The sequence below is a fragment of the Ursus arctos genome, unplaced genomic scaffold (genome assembly GCF_023065955.2).
Source record: "Ursus arctos isolate Adak ecotype North America unplaced genomic scaffold, UrsArc2.0 scaffold_15, whole genome shotgun sequence".
Classification (NCBI taxonomy): Eukaryota; Metazoa; Chordata; class Mammalia; order Carnivora; family Ursidae; genus Ursus; species Ursus arctos.
The window spans coordinates 27,625,615-27,643,112 of NW_026622819.1; the positions used below are offsets into that span (position 1 = coordinate 27,625,615).

Genomic DNA, 17,498 nt, shown 5'->3' on the forward strand with positions numbered 1-17,498 from the left:
GAAAGGAGTTCTGTACTTGGTGAGAGCTTAAATATGATCAAATCCAATATGAACTCTCTCCTTTCTAATTATTTTAAAGTGGTCTATATTTGTTTCCACCAATCTGTCCTTTTAAATGCAAGTAGAATGGTTTTGCAGATAGAACAAAGCTCATTCTGGCCGCCTTGAGGCTCCCTTTGTTGGAAGAAAAACGGAAATATGTGTCCATCTTCTTTGATCCTTGTTTATTTAGCCATGTTATCACCCAAAAGATGTCACGTTGTCTAGGCCATATCACAATTTTAGAATCACAAAAAGGAAAGCTAATACAAATCTATTTTGAGAAGCATAATATATATATTTCACATTATCTTTTCATAGAAAAGGTATTATGTCGTTGTTTGCCACTACCGGGCTCCCTTTCTCATGGTTGTGTCTTCAGTCCTTAGTGCTTAAATTTTTTAGGTGTTCTAAATTAAGTACATTCATAAATGTTCACAGAATATATTGAAGGGAAATAGTGTATTTGCAACAGTCTAAATATAACTTGTATTTTATGGTTTAGATTCAGAGCAAATTTGATAGCACAGTAAATGGGCCCCACTTAGCCTTTATATTTATATTTACTAAGTTCAAAGCTAAATTAAGTGCCTTCTGAAACCCTCAGGAGGAGTGTAGCTAAAATACAAAGAACGAGGATGAATGCGCCAAAGTCAGAACATTATGGAATCAAATCACTTTTTCTTCCATCCAAAAAGTTGAAAAAGTACCATTAGCTGAGTTCTTATTACTGAATTCCTCTAAAAAAACACGTGATAGAAAATAAACCTGGGAGAGAAACATCTTTGCATTTCTGGTGTCTAATACAGCATCCCGCACAGGGTAAAAACTGCATTGTTAAAGGCATTAATCAATGTTTCCTGACTTGCAGGAAACTGTCCTGACATTAAGAACAGAATTCATCCAGAAAATCATGGCCAAAGTGTGATGTCATAAAGAATAGATCTGGGTTTTGTTCTCTATTCCTTGCACAGAGCTTCAAAACCCTTTGAATTTCCCAACAGAGTCAGGTGTCTGTTTTGCTAATGAGGTGACTCCAGGGAAGGACTGGCCACACCAAAAAGACCAAGCAAGTATAGAGTTGGAACTTCTAGCCCTACTTCCTACCCCCGACCTGCAGAGAGGGAAGAGGGACTGGAAATTGAGTTCAATCATAGTCAGTGGTTTAATCAATCACACCCACGTAAGGAAATCCTATATGAAAACTCTGGACACCCACGCTTACCGGAGCTTCCTAGTTGGTGATCTTACTGATATCCTGGGAGAGTGATAGACCCAGACTCCATGGGGACAGAACTCCTGGGCTCAGAACCCTCCCACACCTTGCCTTATGTATCTCTTCGGTTGGCTGTTCAAATGTATCCCTTATAATAAAATGGTACAGGGCTTTCTTGAATTCTTTGAGTCATTCTAGCAAATTTTCAAACCTGGATGAGTTGTGGGAAGCCTTGCATTTGTAATCATCCGGGCAGAAATGCAGGTGGCTTGGAGACACCTGAAATTTTGTAGCTGGTGTCTGAAATGGTCAGTCTCATGAGACTGAGGCCTTAACTTTTGGAGTCTTCGCTAACTCTGGATAATGTCAGAATTAAATTAAACTGTAGCATACCCAGTTGGTGTCAGAACAAACAAACTCAGAAGGAATGGTAATGCATCTTGAGTATTTGCAGAGAAGTTTCTTTGATATAGATCAATGAAAAAAAGTTAAACATTGTAACTCTAGGAATCATGGATTTTATGAGACAGCTATATATAGCAGAAAGGGCATTGAAAGTAGGCCTTAGTAACTTAACCTTGGAAAAATCACTTGACTTTGAGGATTCCCAGTTTCTGCATCTTTGAAATTAAGGACAATGATGCCTACCTATAAAGGTTAATTTTATGTGTCAACTTGGCTGCACTACAGTGCCAGATACTTGGTCACACATTATTCTGGATGTTTTTGTGAGGGTGCTTTTGGAGAAGATTTACATTTATACTGGTTAACTGTGAGTAAAGCAGATTGCCTTCTAGAATTTTGATGGGCCTCATCCAATCAGCTGAAGGTCTGGATATAACAAAAGACTGACCTGCCCTGAGCAAGACGGAATTCTGCTAGCAGACTGCTTTCAGATTTCAACCGCAATGTTGGTCCGCTCTTTGCCTGGGACTCCAGCCTGATGGCCCACACAAAGGATTTTGGACTTGCCAGCTTCCCTAATTGTGTGAGGCAATATCTTAAAATAATTTTTTTTTCATTTTTAAAGATTATTTATTTATTTATTTGCGAGACAGCGAGCATGCAAGTGGGGGGAGGGGCAAGGGGAGAGGAAGAGGATCTGAAGCAAATGCCACACCAAGCATGGAGCCCCACATGGGGCTTGATCCCAGGACCTTGAGATCATGACCTGAGCTGAATTCAAGAGTCAGATGCTCAACCAACTGAGCCGCCCAGGTTTTATTCATTTAAAATAAATTTCTATCTTTATCTCCATCTCTGTCTCTGTCTCTATCTCTAGCTATCTATACACACCGACACACACATGCACACACAGAGCCTATAGATTCTGTTTCTCTGGAGAATCTTGACTACTGTATTACCTTACCTGACTATTTTAAGAATTAAATAAGATAATGTATTGAAAATTTTGCAATTTTGAAAGCATTTTAAAAATTTACTTTGTAAATTTTAAAGTATACGGTATTATAAAACATAAACATGGCGAAGGTTGCGCAGCGCCTCCATGTAATGTGTACTGAACATTGGTGAGGTTTTGCAGATACGTTAATGTCAACAAATGTGGTCTCTGATCAGAGTTATAGATAAATGGAATTGAACGCTCACAGAAGAAGCTCTCAGGCAGCACCAAGTAGAGAGAGGAGCCTCCTGAATTCTGTCCTGTACCCTGCAGCATCTCCCGCTGTAGCAGGCGAGCGCTGTGCGCACTGGAAGCCACGACTTCGTTGGCTTGATTCAACTCATGTGCCCCGTGCCTGGCCCAATGCTTCGCATAGTCATTGTTCAGACAGTTGCTAAAGAACAAGGGGCTTTTACCTAAGTGATCACCCAAAAAGGACAGCTTTATAACATCAAGCGCTTCAACATAGAGTGTGGAAGGCTAGAAAGTACATATGTGTTGAATCTGGTTGTGCCCTAGGAAGAGTTAAATGCCAGTTAATCATGGTCCCTAGGTTAAGTTAAAAAGCTGGAAACTTGGTGCGGCTGGGGGTAAGCCAAAGCCACAAACTCAGAATCCCTCAGTGAGTAAATCCACAGCTGGACCTCACTCGCTGAAACGAATGGCTTTGCTTTCTTGGACCTTTGCTGAATTTTGCATAATAGCAAGGTGCAAATATAGCTTGGAGGGAAAATCAAGGCCGCTACACTCAATGAATACTTTTAAACTCCCAAACAATAACTAGAATGCTATTTAGCAGCATAGCAAACACTGCCCAGTGTCACTTGTCAATTCGGATCTCTAGATGACAGTTCTTGTAGCAGTCAGTGGCCGGTCTGGATTGCATCAGCATGCTTTACAACTTTATGGATTGTGGTTCATGTGGGCTGATATTTTGAGACTTGGTTGTGGAAGAATATGGTTGCTTTCAAAACATTCTAGGCAAAAGCTTCAGTCTGAAAAAAGAGACCAGACTTCTAGTCTTGCTGGTATTTTGGGAAGTATGTCATCATAATGATTTTTCCAGTGTCCTCTGGATATGGCCAATAAGAGGAGAGGCTATTCAGACAGCCTGCCTTAAGTGAAAACAACAGCGGGATAGTATTTCCACTTAGAAAATCGGGAAAAACTTTTAAAAATATTACCCAGTATTACTGAGAATATACCCCTAAACTTCTGATTGGAGGACCAATTGGCAAAACAAAACAAAACAAAACAAAAACACAAAATCTTAAAAATATACATATCTTTTGACTTCACAATTCCACTGCTAAGAATGTATCCCAAGAAAATAATCTTATCTCTGCAATGATTTATCTATTAGTTTATGTGAATCACAGTGTTGTTTGTAATAGTGGAAAAATAGAAATAAAATGTCTAATCATAGAGAACTGCCTAAGGAATTTTGCTTCATCCATTTAAAGGAATAGTACACACCTGTTAAAACTAAGGTTGTAGAAGAATATGTGATATGGAAATCAATTTAATAATCAGTTATTAAACTAGAAGGCAGTTTACAAAACAACTATATATAAAATAACTCTATTTAAAAATCAAGCAAAAGGAATAAGCTGTACATGTGCACGGAAGAAAAGCCTAGAAGAATAACATTAAAATCTTAATAGCAACTATTGTTGAGTGATGATTTTTACCATCTCCTTGATGCTCCCCCTGGCAAATTTTATATAATAAATATTATATTAGCAACGGAGGGGGGAGGTCACTTTAAACATTTCAAACAAAACGAAAAGCCAACAAAAACCTAAGATGAATTAGGGTTTACTAATAGAAGGGTAAGAATTTTACAGTGCTATGATTAAACCCTGGCACATTCCAGGACTTGACATGCTAAGGAAGTTAGTTTAAAATAACTTATAGAAGCCCTGACGATACAGAATGGTCTTAAAAGTTTTTGCTGTTTCCATTTATTATAAAGTATTCTCTACCCACACTCTGCCAAGCCTTGTACAGCATGAAGTCCAGGAACTAATGCAGGGAGGTGGCCTGACACTGTCTTGCACATGTCAGCACACAGATGCCACCTTGGAAATGGGAGGTTTCAGCCCATGAGCCAACACTTTCCGTGTCACTAAAATCTAAAACTGTATCTATGGAAAAGTAAATAAAGAGCTGGGAGCCTGGATCTGTGCATAGACAGCTCCATCAGTGGTTATTGAGGGCATGCTAGAAATGTCTGGGGGCCAATCCTTAGCCTCTGGGGAGTGATGATGTCATCTACGACAGCACCCTGCCTTTTTCTCAAGTGTCCTTTGCTGTCTGTGACAGAATGGATTGGAGGGATCATCTTGTCTATTCATGTCCACCATCTGCCACCAATCGATGCAGCTGGGTAGTGGATTTGAAATTTTAAAAAGACTGATGGTGAAAATGGCTGCCAGGTAGATAGTTTCATCTGAATGAGGAACCATCATGTGAAATGTGACCCTTCCCCCTGGCTGTCTCCAGCTGTTCCTACATCATAACAGGAAAAGAGTCAAGAATCTATTTCTTTTTCCCACAAATGAATGAGTCAGAGACCCAGGCAAAAATTAGGTTTAAACTTCAAATCCAAAAGTGTGCCATTAGCGAAAGGACAGGGAAGATAGTTCCAGGCTAACTTAAATCTACTCTCAGCAAATTCCCCCTGTAGCTGATTCCGCCTTGCCTGGATGGGCGTTTTTGAATTACACAAGTCTAGCATATTCTAGAAAAATGACAGTGGCCAGAAGTTTAAGCACATAAGCTTCAGAATGACAGGTCCAAGGAATATGCATTCTTGATAGTCTCCCATAGTCCTTTAAAAACCAATAATGAATCCAAGTTAACTCACCCTTATGCATCACTAGTATGTCTATTCCCAGAGTTAAAAAATCAAAGATTGTAAAGCATTTCACAACCAGAGATTCCCCAGGTACTTCCCCAGCCTACCATTCTGCCTGGAACGTGAATGGTCGGGAGATCACCGTGATCACACAGCACATTAGCCTGGCTGACTCACCTTGCTGCCGCTGGTCTTCTGGAAGCTTCAGTTTACAGGTGTACAGACTGTTAAACAGCTGGCTGCTGCCTTTTCTTGGTATGGTAGACATGGTGCTGGCAATATGGCTGTGGCTCCAGTCTCACTAGGGCATTTCCTTCCCTTGGTCAGTCCCCTAAAATGGTCTTCACCAGACACCCAGGCCACAGAGTACGTGCAGATCTCGTCCTTGAGTGTAAAACATTTACTTCTCTAATAAAACTCCAAGTGCTTCTGAGTCATGATTCTTGAAATAAATATTTACCAGTATAACTTCCCCTACATGTAAAGATGCCAACTCGTTTGGATAAAAATACAACTTAATTCTACTTTCATTTCAAAGCACTTTGAAGCTTTCCCCCCTTATAATGTAAACTCCTACAAAATAACTATTTCTAACCAATTACAGTTTTGGCAATTTTTGACTCATCTACTGACATGAAATCTAATGCCTCTGGTATTTAGAGAGGACTGCTAGAGTAATAGAAACAAAATTTAAGAAATGCTGCTGAGTTAAATCAAGTGATTTCTAAGCCTGGTCTGAGTTACCCTCCGTGACAGCTGAAAGTGAACAGTTCTTAAGGGAAGCCGAAGGAGGAGGAGCCGCGTGAGCTAGGCTGATTAGCATAAAGAGGCAGGCAAGAAATGGCATTGGAGTTGCTTTGAATAATAGTGACCAAAGCAGGGATTCTAGAAAGATGCCTTGATGTTTCAGTAATCACATATCTGACTTCTGCTGCTTTGTAATTAAGACAGAAGCTCAGAGCAGGGGTTTATACTGCAGGGATATTCATTCACACGTGCAACATCTAAAGGATATCACCGGAACCAGTAATGAGCTCATGGAAATATACTGCTGGAACTTTCAGTTTCTGTAAACACCTCTGAGTCTTCAGAAGGGGGCAGTTAGAGAGCAGCCTGCCTGCCAATGCAACTATTTGGAGTTCTGGAAGACAAATAAACACATAAAACATTACCTTTCCAGAAATCTACCTCTGTTTCCCCTTAGACTCTCTATTTCCACTTCTAGGTCATAAAACAAAGCTTTTTCCAGGGTTTTCTTGTGCTGAAATAGCGTATTTCATTGAACTATTCATTGAAACAAGAGAATATTTCATTATTGTTTGAAAAACAAACCCTGAACATCTTTCATTTAACTGGGAACCCTGCTACTTCTGAAGTTGTAATGAATGCTAGTATATTCTGCTCTTTAAGATTCACAGCTCTGTAGATTCTGAACGGAGGTGGTGGGCTGGGAAAAAGGAGAAAGGCAGAGAGCTCAGCTTCAAAATCTGGGTGCTGCAGCTTCCTGGGCAGATTTGGAAATTGGTGCTAAACCTGACACCTTAACTGGGTTATCCCTAGCCAGATCTCCTTCTCCTCCTCCTTCTACTTTGATGCAGTTAACAACAATTCCCCAAGCATACTCTGAGTTATGAAAACTCTTATGATATGTGTGATTGCTCTTTCGCAATTACTATTATTTATTAAACTGCTTTTATTATTTTAATAGTTTACCTATTGCAGTTTTAGGTCTCTCACAGTGCGACAGGTTATAGAAGTATGTACTACTTGGAAAGAGATTGCTGTTACTAGAAAACTAGGGTTTCTGCTTTAATGGTTGGCATTTATTTATTTTTTTTAAAGATTTTATTTATTTATTTGACACAGAGAGAGGCAGCAAGAGAGGGAACACAAGCAGGGGGAGTAGAAGAGGGAGAAGCAGGCTTCCTGCTGGGCAGGGAGCCCGATGTGGGGCTCGATCCCAGAATGCTGGGATCATGACCTGAGCTGAAGGCAGACGCTTAATGACTGAGCCACCCAGGCACCCCTAATGTGGTTGGCATTTATCTTCTACAGTCATGGTGGAAGGCTGGTGGAGGCATAAAGCTATCGATATTTTATCAAATTGTGGACCTGACTAATAAACATATTACTATATAGGTAAGTCAAATAACCCACAAAATTGTAAGCCAGCCCTTGAGAGAAATGGATTCTTAAAAAAAAAGTTTTACAGTGAGAAATTTAAAACATATAAATGAATAGGTAGAAAGAATAGCATAATAAGTCCTATGAGCCACCACTTGGATTCAATCATTTTAAACTCATGGTCAATCTTATTTCAAATCTCTTTCATCACTGCCATTCCCACCCCCCACCCCACTACTGGATCTGAAGTTTCCCAGAAATCGTTGCATTCATAAATATTTCAATATGTATTTCTAAAATGCAAGGACTTTGAAAAATAGAGCCATAATAAAATTGTCACCCTTTTAATATTTAAACACAATTCCTTAATGTAATTGAATATTCAGGTGGTGTTCTTATTTTCCTGATGTCCCATAATTTAAAAAAATTTCAAATTGGGACCCCAAGGTCCACATACCATCTTTGCTTGATATGTGTCATAAGTCTTTTTCATTCTGTAGGCTTCTCTCTGAGAGATAATGTTGCTTAGGGATTAATATCTACATTTACCCTGATTTATGTCTGATTTTTCAAGGAAACCCCTAGATAACCTCCATTTTTCTTATGCATGGGTGTAAAGCCGAGGAAAAAGAAGGGAAAAGGAATGGTCAACTAACCACAGAGGCTAAAACAGACAGCTTTCTAGCCCTGGCACGCCATTAGTGTCCTGTGTAACCTTGAACCAAGTACTTAACATCTCTGAGTTTGTGTCTTCATTTGTCAAAAGAAACAAACTTTTGGTAAGCAACGCAAGAAATTATTCAACACTCACTCTGTGAATATGAAGACCCAAGAAAGGAAGGAGGATCCTGCTTTGTCTTTAGCTACAGCCTGACGAGAAAGAAATGGACTTAAACCTAAAAATATGAGAAGGATTTGGGAGTGTATTTGAAAATCAAAGCCTTCGATTTTCAAAACTGGCTGAGTAATCACGCTGGGAATGTCATAAAGATCGATTCCTGGGCCCCAACTGCAGAGCTGGTGGTATGGGGTGGTGTTTGAAATATATATAAAATATTCTTTTTAACCTAACTTTCCCCCCTCCACCTTCATTGATATATAATGGACACGTGACACTGTGTAAGCTTAAGGTGTACAAATGGTGATTTGATACATCTGTATCTTGAAAGATGATCACCACTATAACATTAGCTACCACCTCCATCCTGTCACATAATTACCATTTGCTTTTTGTGGTGGGAATATTTAAGATCCACTCTCTTAGTAACATCCAAGTACATGATACAGTAGTATCAGCTATCATCACAATCCCCCAATCTGCTAATCTTACAACTGTAATTTTTACTCTTTGACCAATATACTTCCTATTTCCCCTACCCCCAATCCTTGGTAACCACCACTCTATTCTCTGTTTCTCTGAGTTTGACTTTTTCAGATGGAATATTTTAAAAGTCCTCTTATCAAGATAAATAAGCCTAATCTGCTTAAACAGATCTGGTTTACTCCATTATTTCATTCATCATATCTTTCCTGAGGGCTGATGAAACCAAACGAGAACTCCCTAAACATAGTTTCCAGCGCCACAACATGAGGGACTAGAGGCAATACCAGAGATTTGCCGCCTGGTTCCTCTATGTCCCACGGTTGTGCACCATTGAGTCAGCACTGGGCAGTGACCCTGTTATTGACGGAGTTAAGGAGATTCCTGGACTCCTACATTGCATGTTGAGTCACATGCCTGCTCTGGGAGGAGTCTCTGTTTTGACTCACCCATTTCCACTGGAAATAAGCCAGTGCAGCTGAAAGCAGTGTTTTACAGGAATATATAAAATAACATCAGCTGTAACAGCCTTGGTAAGAATCTGCTATAGTAAGCCTTACTCTGATTTTTCAGAAACACTACCAAATTAGTAGTTCGTAATGGGCATAATATACTTTGCTTCTTGATTGTAAATAAAAGCAAGGAGTCAGACTATAGAAAGTGAAGTCTGGTTGGGTCAAAAAACAGGTGAATAATTTTTTACTTGCAATTTGATTAAAAATGAAGTAGCATTTCTATGAAATTCAAGCTTTGTCCCTTGTCAATTCTGCGATGTCAAAAAGACGCCACTATTGAATGCAAGCTGGTACGGCCACTCTGGAAAACAGTATGGAGGTTCCTCAAGATGTAAAAAATAGGGCTATCCTACGACCCAGCAATTGCACTACTGGGTATTTACCCCGAAGATACAGATGTAGTGAAAAGAAGGGGCACATGCACCCCAATGTTCATAGCAGCAATGTCCACAATAGCCAAACTGTGGAAGGAGCCAAGATGTCCATCAACAGATGAATGGATAAAGAAGATGTGGTTCATATATACAATGGAATATTATTCAGCCATCAGAAAGAATGAATACCCACCATTTACACTGACAGGGATGGCACTGGAGGAGACTATGCTAAGTGAAATAAGTCAATCAGAGAAAGACAATTATCATATAGTTTCACTCATATGTGGAATATAAGGAATAGCACAGAGGATCATAGGGGAAGGGAGAGAAAATTGAAGGGGAAGAAATCCGAGAGGGAGACAAACCATGAGAGACTCTTGACTCCAGGAAACAAATTGAGGGTTGCAGAAAGGGAGGTGAATGGGGGGATGGGGTAACTGGGTGATGGGCATTAAGGAGGGCACATGATATGATAAGCATTGGGTGTTATATGCAGCTAATGAAATCATTGAACATTACATCAAAAACTAATGATGTACTATATGTTGGCTAATTGAATTTAAATTAAAAAAATATGCCATTATTTTTCTTGGTCTGGATTCTTCCTTCTCCCATATTCTCTTTGCTTAACCTGGTCTTTGTACTCCCAGAGGATAGAGCAGAATGGGATGTCACAGGTAAATAATCGATCTTATCAGCTGGTGCATTTGTGGTGGATACTGGAAAAATTGATATTTTATGATGAGAATTTATAGCTCAGAAAGCAAAGTACTTGGTTGAATAATATAAACAGTCCTGAATTTATAGGAGTTTTCGTCTTTCAGTTGAACCATGTTTAAGAAGTAGGAACACATGCATTGTACATTAGTATAGCAAGTGAGTTACTTGTTTAATTAATAACCTGCCTTGTTTCAAAACTATTTATGGTATTTAGTGTACGAGTATATCTACTCTTTGAAAGTCTTTGGACTGCTTTGAATGACAAGTATAATATAAATAAAAAGCAGTAGTATTACATTTATCACTCTTAACCTCAAAGAATAGGATAAAAGACCCTCAGCAGAATACAAACATGGAAATGATGAGCTCTTGGCCAGAGCCTCACTATGCTCCCCAAAGCACTGCAGGATTACCACATGGTCATTTCGGTTCAAACTGATGAACCGGGATTAAGACTTTGGAATTTCTATTGATTTTATTTTATTTTTTATTTTTTTTATTATAATATATTTTTTTATTATGTTAGTCACCATACTCTATTGGTTTTAAATAACAGATCTCCTCCTTTATATCATCGCATGGTAGATTTTTTTTTTCCTAAATCACTCTTCCTTCCACCAAATACGTGGTGGAAGAGAATGTTGAGTTTCGGGATCTCACAATGGCTTATGCAACATGTATATCATAAAACACCAGCAAGGCAGGTTTTTGTGGCTGTCTAGAGTTGTGTTAATCTAAGTCACCATATGTTTTAGCTCAAAGAATTTCTCAGGTAGCACAGTTGGCTGGATTCACATAATTGTTCTTTGTGAAAACATGGGAGATGCAAGTGGTTGTATTAGAGATTGTTCTGTTTGAACACTTGCTCCTCTCCATGAATTCAGGAGGCTACACTGGCATAGCCCCAAACTGCTTACTTATTAAAGGTGCGCACTGTTCTGAAATTGCTACCATTGATCTTTAATCCATTGAACACCAACATTCGGGTCTTGGTTATCAGAAATATTGCCTTACTCCATAAACATTGCCTTGGCATTTGAAACAAAACTACCTTTGGCCCTTTCACAGATGAGCCTCAGATTTGGCTGCCACAGGGCTCCCTCTGGAGGTCAGCAGAGTCCAAGGTCAGTTAGCAAAATAGCCTTGGCCTCAGCGCAAAATAAACCCATGTCTTTTCATCTACTGCCTACAGAATGGGGTCTTGTATTTGTGAGCTCAGGAAACGATTATCTGTGTCTGAGGTTGAAGGAAAGTTACCTGATTATTCTCCTGTGGGTGAAATTTGATTGTTGCTGTGCTCTGGTATTTAATCTCTGTAGCTTTACATTTTTTTCTACATTTATCGAAGACTTTCAGCCAAAGTGAAAACAAGACAAAATAAAACCAAGGGCAGAAAAATGCCGAGTTTTATTTTGTTTGTTTTAAGTGGCAAGGAAACCCAACGTATGATGGTTCTGGTTCCATAACGTCCCCCATCTGGGTAGGATCAAATGATCCTACAGAGTCTGAATTCCACCTAAGAGTGTTTGAAGTTCATGGGCATGGGGTCAATGGGTTTGCCGCAGAACTGAACTCTGAAGGTAAACATTCATTAGCTGGGATCATTTCCAAAGTAAAGCAAATTAACTTGCATCAGACCAAACTTTTGTTACTTGATAGGAATTTACATTCACAGGAATAAAATAATAACCAAACTATGTTTCTCCCTCCTCACCTCCCTTGTACCTTCCTTCCTTCATTAATTAGCTTGTTGGTTCCTTCCTTCGTTTCTCCTTTTTCACTCTTTTTCTCTACTTCTTCTTTCACTCATTTTCTTTTATGTTAATTAAGTGGCATAAAATATAGTTTTGATATATTGAAAATGAAATTATATGCCTGGAATTTGCTTCAAAATAATTTGAGTGAGGAAGGTATGGAAGGTATAGATGACATAGGACATGCCATAAATGCTACTGTATTTTAACCAGTGGCTGTAGGAGGGGCGCCTGGGGAAAACAAAGTCATTTCCCTTTGTTGAAACAAAACTAAAACTTAAAGAAATGTATTTTTGTTCAGTAAAAATGGGATAGAATCCTAATGTCCCTAGCCATAAGGGACCAGTTCCACTGAGAAGTGAACACTGGCGACTCAAAATTTTGAAAACATTTGGGGTTAGAAAAATTGGCCTTCTGTTAATTGGCAAGTGTTCCAGTGGGACTCTGTTTTGGTTGGGATGTGTTATGTTGTAAGTACATATACATGCACCAGAATCTCTGCTGAGTTTATAAGGTTCAGAAAAGATGGTTGATAAAATCTTGGGGTTTTTTTGTTTGTTTGTTTTTTAAAAGATTACTTATTTATTTAAGAGAAAAAGATAAAGAGAGAGCAGGAGGGAGAGGGAGAGAGAATCTGAAGAAGACTCCACACTGAGTATAGAGCCCGACGCAGGGCTTGATCCCACCACTGAAAGATCATGACCTGAGGGGTAAGGAAGAGTCAGACACTCAACCAACTGAGCCACCCAGGTGCCCCCATAAAATCTTGCTTTGTGTTGGTTTATCTCAATAAAAGCTCTCTGGGGTCCCTTTTATGAGGGCACTATTCCCATTCAGGAGGGTTTCTTCCTCATGACCTCCTCACCTCCTAAAAGCCCCACTTAACACCCTCCCATTTGGAGGTTAAGATTACAACATATGAATTTGGGGTGGGGGGAGGACACAAACACTCAGTCCACAACAGGTTGCATTTTCAAGGATGGAAGAGAGTTTTCAATCTAAATTCAGCAATTTGGTGGGGCATTGAGGACAAAATATCTATGAGCTTTTTATATTCCCACATATATGACTTCAGAGGCATGTTCATGATAGTCAATAAATATCAACTAACATTTACTGTAGGACTACAACAACTTCTTGCCTCCCAAACCACACACACACACACACACACACACACACACACACACACACACACACGTGGCTTATCTCCCTGGTATTCATGACTGGCATGTGAAGATCAGGTGTTGTAGCTCAGATATTGATCTTCAACTTCAAATAACAACAGCACCCAGTGATCTGTAGTGTGGAAGCTCCCTGAAGTTAGGTCAGTACCAGGGCCACTGAAGCCACTCCTTTGTGGTTCAGTGAGGACACAGAGCTGCTGAGCTTGAAAAGGATGGAAAGGTTGTGTTCATGTATCCATGAAAAGGATGGAAGGGTCAGAATACAGGATCTCGCTCATTGTCTCAAGGGTCCGATGGGGTAAATCAAGAAAGGTTAAATCATGAAAGAATCGGCATTCTACTTCTGATTCTTTAAAATGTCTTTCAATTAGGAGAAGCTCAGAGCTCTCCCAGGAACTCTGAAGCCTAGATTTAAGTGTTATTGACACGATTAGATAAAACTCCTGGTATGTTTTCATGGATATTACACATACAAGAGAGTCAGCAAACATATACTTCATTGTCAGCTTCCCTAAGTAAACCCGTGTAGCTATCTACCAATCCTAAATAACCATTTAAAGAAGACAATAGAGAAGAGATGACTTAAACTTACTACAGAAAAGACTAATCAAAATAAGAAGCTGAGCACACACTTCAAAATGCTTTCAGGGGCACCTGAGTGGCTCAGTCAGTTAAGCTGCCCTTCAGCTCCCAGGGTCCTGGGATTGAGCCCTGTGTTGGGCTCCCTGCTCAGTGGGGAGTCTGCTTCTCCCTCTGCTGCTCCCCCTGCTTGTGCACGCTCTCTCTCTTATTATCTCTCAAATAAATAAACAAAAATCTTTAAAAAGTACATTCAGATGATATGAAAAGTTATACAAAGGGATAAATAAAAAATATATGTAACGTTGATTAGAAAGTTATCTTTATCTGTGCACCATGATTGGATGAGAAATTTTGAGGACTTACAAGAGGATAAAAAAGAGGGGGGAGGGATAGTCCAAGATGGCAGAGGAGAAGGAGACCTTAGTTTCGTCTGGTCCCAGGAATTCAGCTAGATAGCTATCAAATCATTCTGAACACCTACAAACTCAACTGGAGATCTAAGAAAAGAATAGCTGCAACTCTACAATCATGAGGGGAGAATTTGAGAGATAAATGATACCATAAAGTGAAACAATATTAGAATAATTGAGATCCCAGAAGAAAAGGAAAGGGGGGGGCAGAAGGTATACTGGAGCAAATTATAGTGGAGAATTTCCCTAATCTGGGGAAGGAAATAGGCATTCAAGTCCAGCAGGCCCAGAGAACCTCCCTCAAAATCAATAAAAATAGGTCAACAACTTGATGTGTAATAGTGAAACTTGCAAATCTCAGAGACAAAGAGAAAATCCTGAAAATCTGGACAAAGGATCTGTAACCTACAAAGGTAGAAATATTAGACTGGCAGCAAACCTATCCACAGAGACTTGGCAGGCCAGAAAGGACTGGTATGATATATTCAAGGTGCTAAATGAGAAAAATATACAGCCAAGAATACCTTATCCAGCAAGGATGTCATTCAAAATAGAAGGAGAGATAGAAAGTTTCCAGGACAAACAGAAACTAAAACAATTTGTGATCACTAAATCAGCCCTGCAAGAACTATTAGAGGGAATCCTTTAAGCAACAGAAGAGCCCAAAAGTAACATAGATCAGAAAAGAACAGAGACAATATGCAGAAACAGTGACTTTACAAGTAATACAATGTCACTAGATTCATATCTTTTAATAGTTACTCTGAATGTAAATGGGCTAAATGCCCCAATCAAAAGACACAGGGTATCAGATTGGATTAAAAAATAAGACCCATCGATATGCTGTCTGTAAGAGACTCATTTTAGACCCAAAGACACATCCAGATTGAAAGTGAGGGGGTGGAAAACCATTTATCATGCTAATGGACATCAAAAGAAAGCTGGGATAGCAATCCTTATAACAGACAAATTAGATTTTAAACCAAAGACTGTAATAAAATATGAGGAAGGACACTATATCATAATTAAAGGATCTATCCAACAAGCAGATCTAACAATTGTAAATATTTATGCCCCTAACATGGGAGCAACCAACTATATAAACCAATTAATAACAAAAGTAAAGAAACACATTGATAATAATACAATAATAGTAGGGGACTTTAACATCCCACTCACTGCAATGGACAGATCATCTAAGGAGAAGATCAACAAGGAAACAAGGGCTTTGAATGACCCACTGGACCAGATAGACTTCACGGATATATTCAGAGCATTCCATCCTAAAGCAACAAAATACACATTTTTTCAAGTGCACATGGGACATTCTCCAGAATAGATCACATACTGAATCACAAATCAGGTCTCAACTGGTACCAAAACACTGGGATCATTCCCTGCATATTTTCAGACCACAATGCTTTGAATCTTGAACTCAATCACAAGAGGAAATTAGGAAAGAACTCAAATACATGGAGGCTAAAGAGCATCCTACTAAAGAATGAATGGGTCAACCAGGAAATTAAAGAATTTAAAAAATTCATAGAAACAAATGAACTAACAAAACTGAAAAAGGAAGAGATAGAAAACCTGAACAGACCCATAACCAGCAAGCAAATTGAAGCAGTAATCAAAAATCTTCTAACAAACAAGAGTCCAGGGCTAGATGACTTCGCAGGGGAATTCTTCCAAACATTTAAAGAAGCTTTTATTCTTCTGAAGCTGTTTCAAAAAATAGAAATGGAAGGAAAACTTACAAACTTTTTCTATGAGGCCAGCATTACCTTGATACCAAAACCAGACAAAGACCCCACTAAAAAGGAGAATTACAGATCAATATCCCTGATGAACATGGATGCAAACATTCTCACCAAGAGACTAGCTAATAGGATCCAACAGTACATCAAAAGGATTATTCACCGTGACCTAGTGGGATTTATTCCTGGGCTGCAAAGGTGGTTCAACATCCACAAATCAATCAATGTGATACACTACATAAATAAAAGAAAGGGCAAGAACCATATGATCCTCTCAATAGAAGCAGAAAAAGCATTTGGCAAAGTACAGCATCCTTTCTTGATTAAAACTCTTCACAGTGAGGGGATAGCGGGACATACCTTAATATCATAAGAGCCATATAGTAAAAGCCCACAGTGAATATCATTCTCAATGGGAAAAAATCAAGAGCTTTTCCCCTAAGGTCAGGAACACAGCAGGGATATCCACTATCACGACTGTTGTTCAACATAGTGCTAGAAGTCCTAGGCTCAGCAATCAGAAGACAAAAAGAAATAAAAGGCATCCGAATCAGCAAAGAAGAAGTCAAACTCTCATTGTTCTCAGATGACATGATACTCTATGTGGAAAACTAAAAAGATTCCACCCCAAAATTGCTAGAACTCATACAGGAATTCAGCAATGTGGCAGGATATAAAATCAATGCACAGAAATCAGTTGCATTTCTATACACTAACAATGGGACAGAAGAAAGAGAAATTAAGGCATCAATCCCCTTTACAATTGCACCCAAAACCGTAAGATACCTAGGAATAAACCTAACCAAAGATGCAAAAGATCTGTACTTGGAAAACTATAGAACATTCATGAAAGAAATTGAGGGAGACACAAAAAAATGGAAAAACATTCTATGCTCATTGATTGGAAGACTAAATATTGTTAAAATGTCTATGCTACCTAGAGACTACGTTTGCCAGAAAACAAATTCCTTGCCTCTCTGTAGGTATTCAGCAATGGAATGAATGAAGGCAAATTTAAATCTCCAGCACCTTGCAGATAATGAACAGAAATTTCAAAGCACTTTCAAAAGCACTGTTTTAAAGATAAAGAAACAATAAAACAAAACAAAAACTAATGAAAAGTCCTTTACAGACCATTATATGTGACCTATAGTGATGTGCATGGTACTAAAAAAGGAGAGAAAACATGCAAGGCTCCTTCTTCATTAGTACACAGAAGCATCATCTCTACTCCACT

The 17,498-nt window shown here is 39.0% G+C and overlaps 1 protein-coding gene across 2 annotated transcripts in view; it reads right to left on the reverse strand.

The window, feature by feature from the left end:
- The window catches only part of RANBP3L (RAN binding protein 3 like), a 45,910-nt gene extending 39,441 nt beyond the window's left edge, over positions 1 to 6,469 (reverse strand). Inside the window, exon 1 of one of the 2 annotated variants that reach the window (XM_026506820.4) lies at positions 5,695 to 6,469. In XM_026506820.4, coding sequence (XP_026362605.1) covers positions 5,695 to 5,785 — 91 coding nt within the window. In that variant the 5' untranslated portion in view covers positions 5,786 to 6,469. The remainder of the gene's footprint in view (positions 1 to 5,694) is intronic. The other variant, XM_044387034.3, reaches the window with a different exon arrangement.
- Positions 6,470 to 17,498: the final 11,029 nt, after the last annotated feature.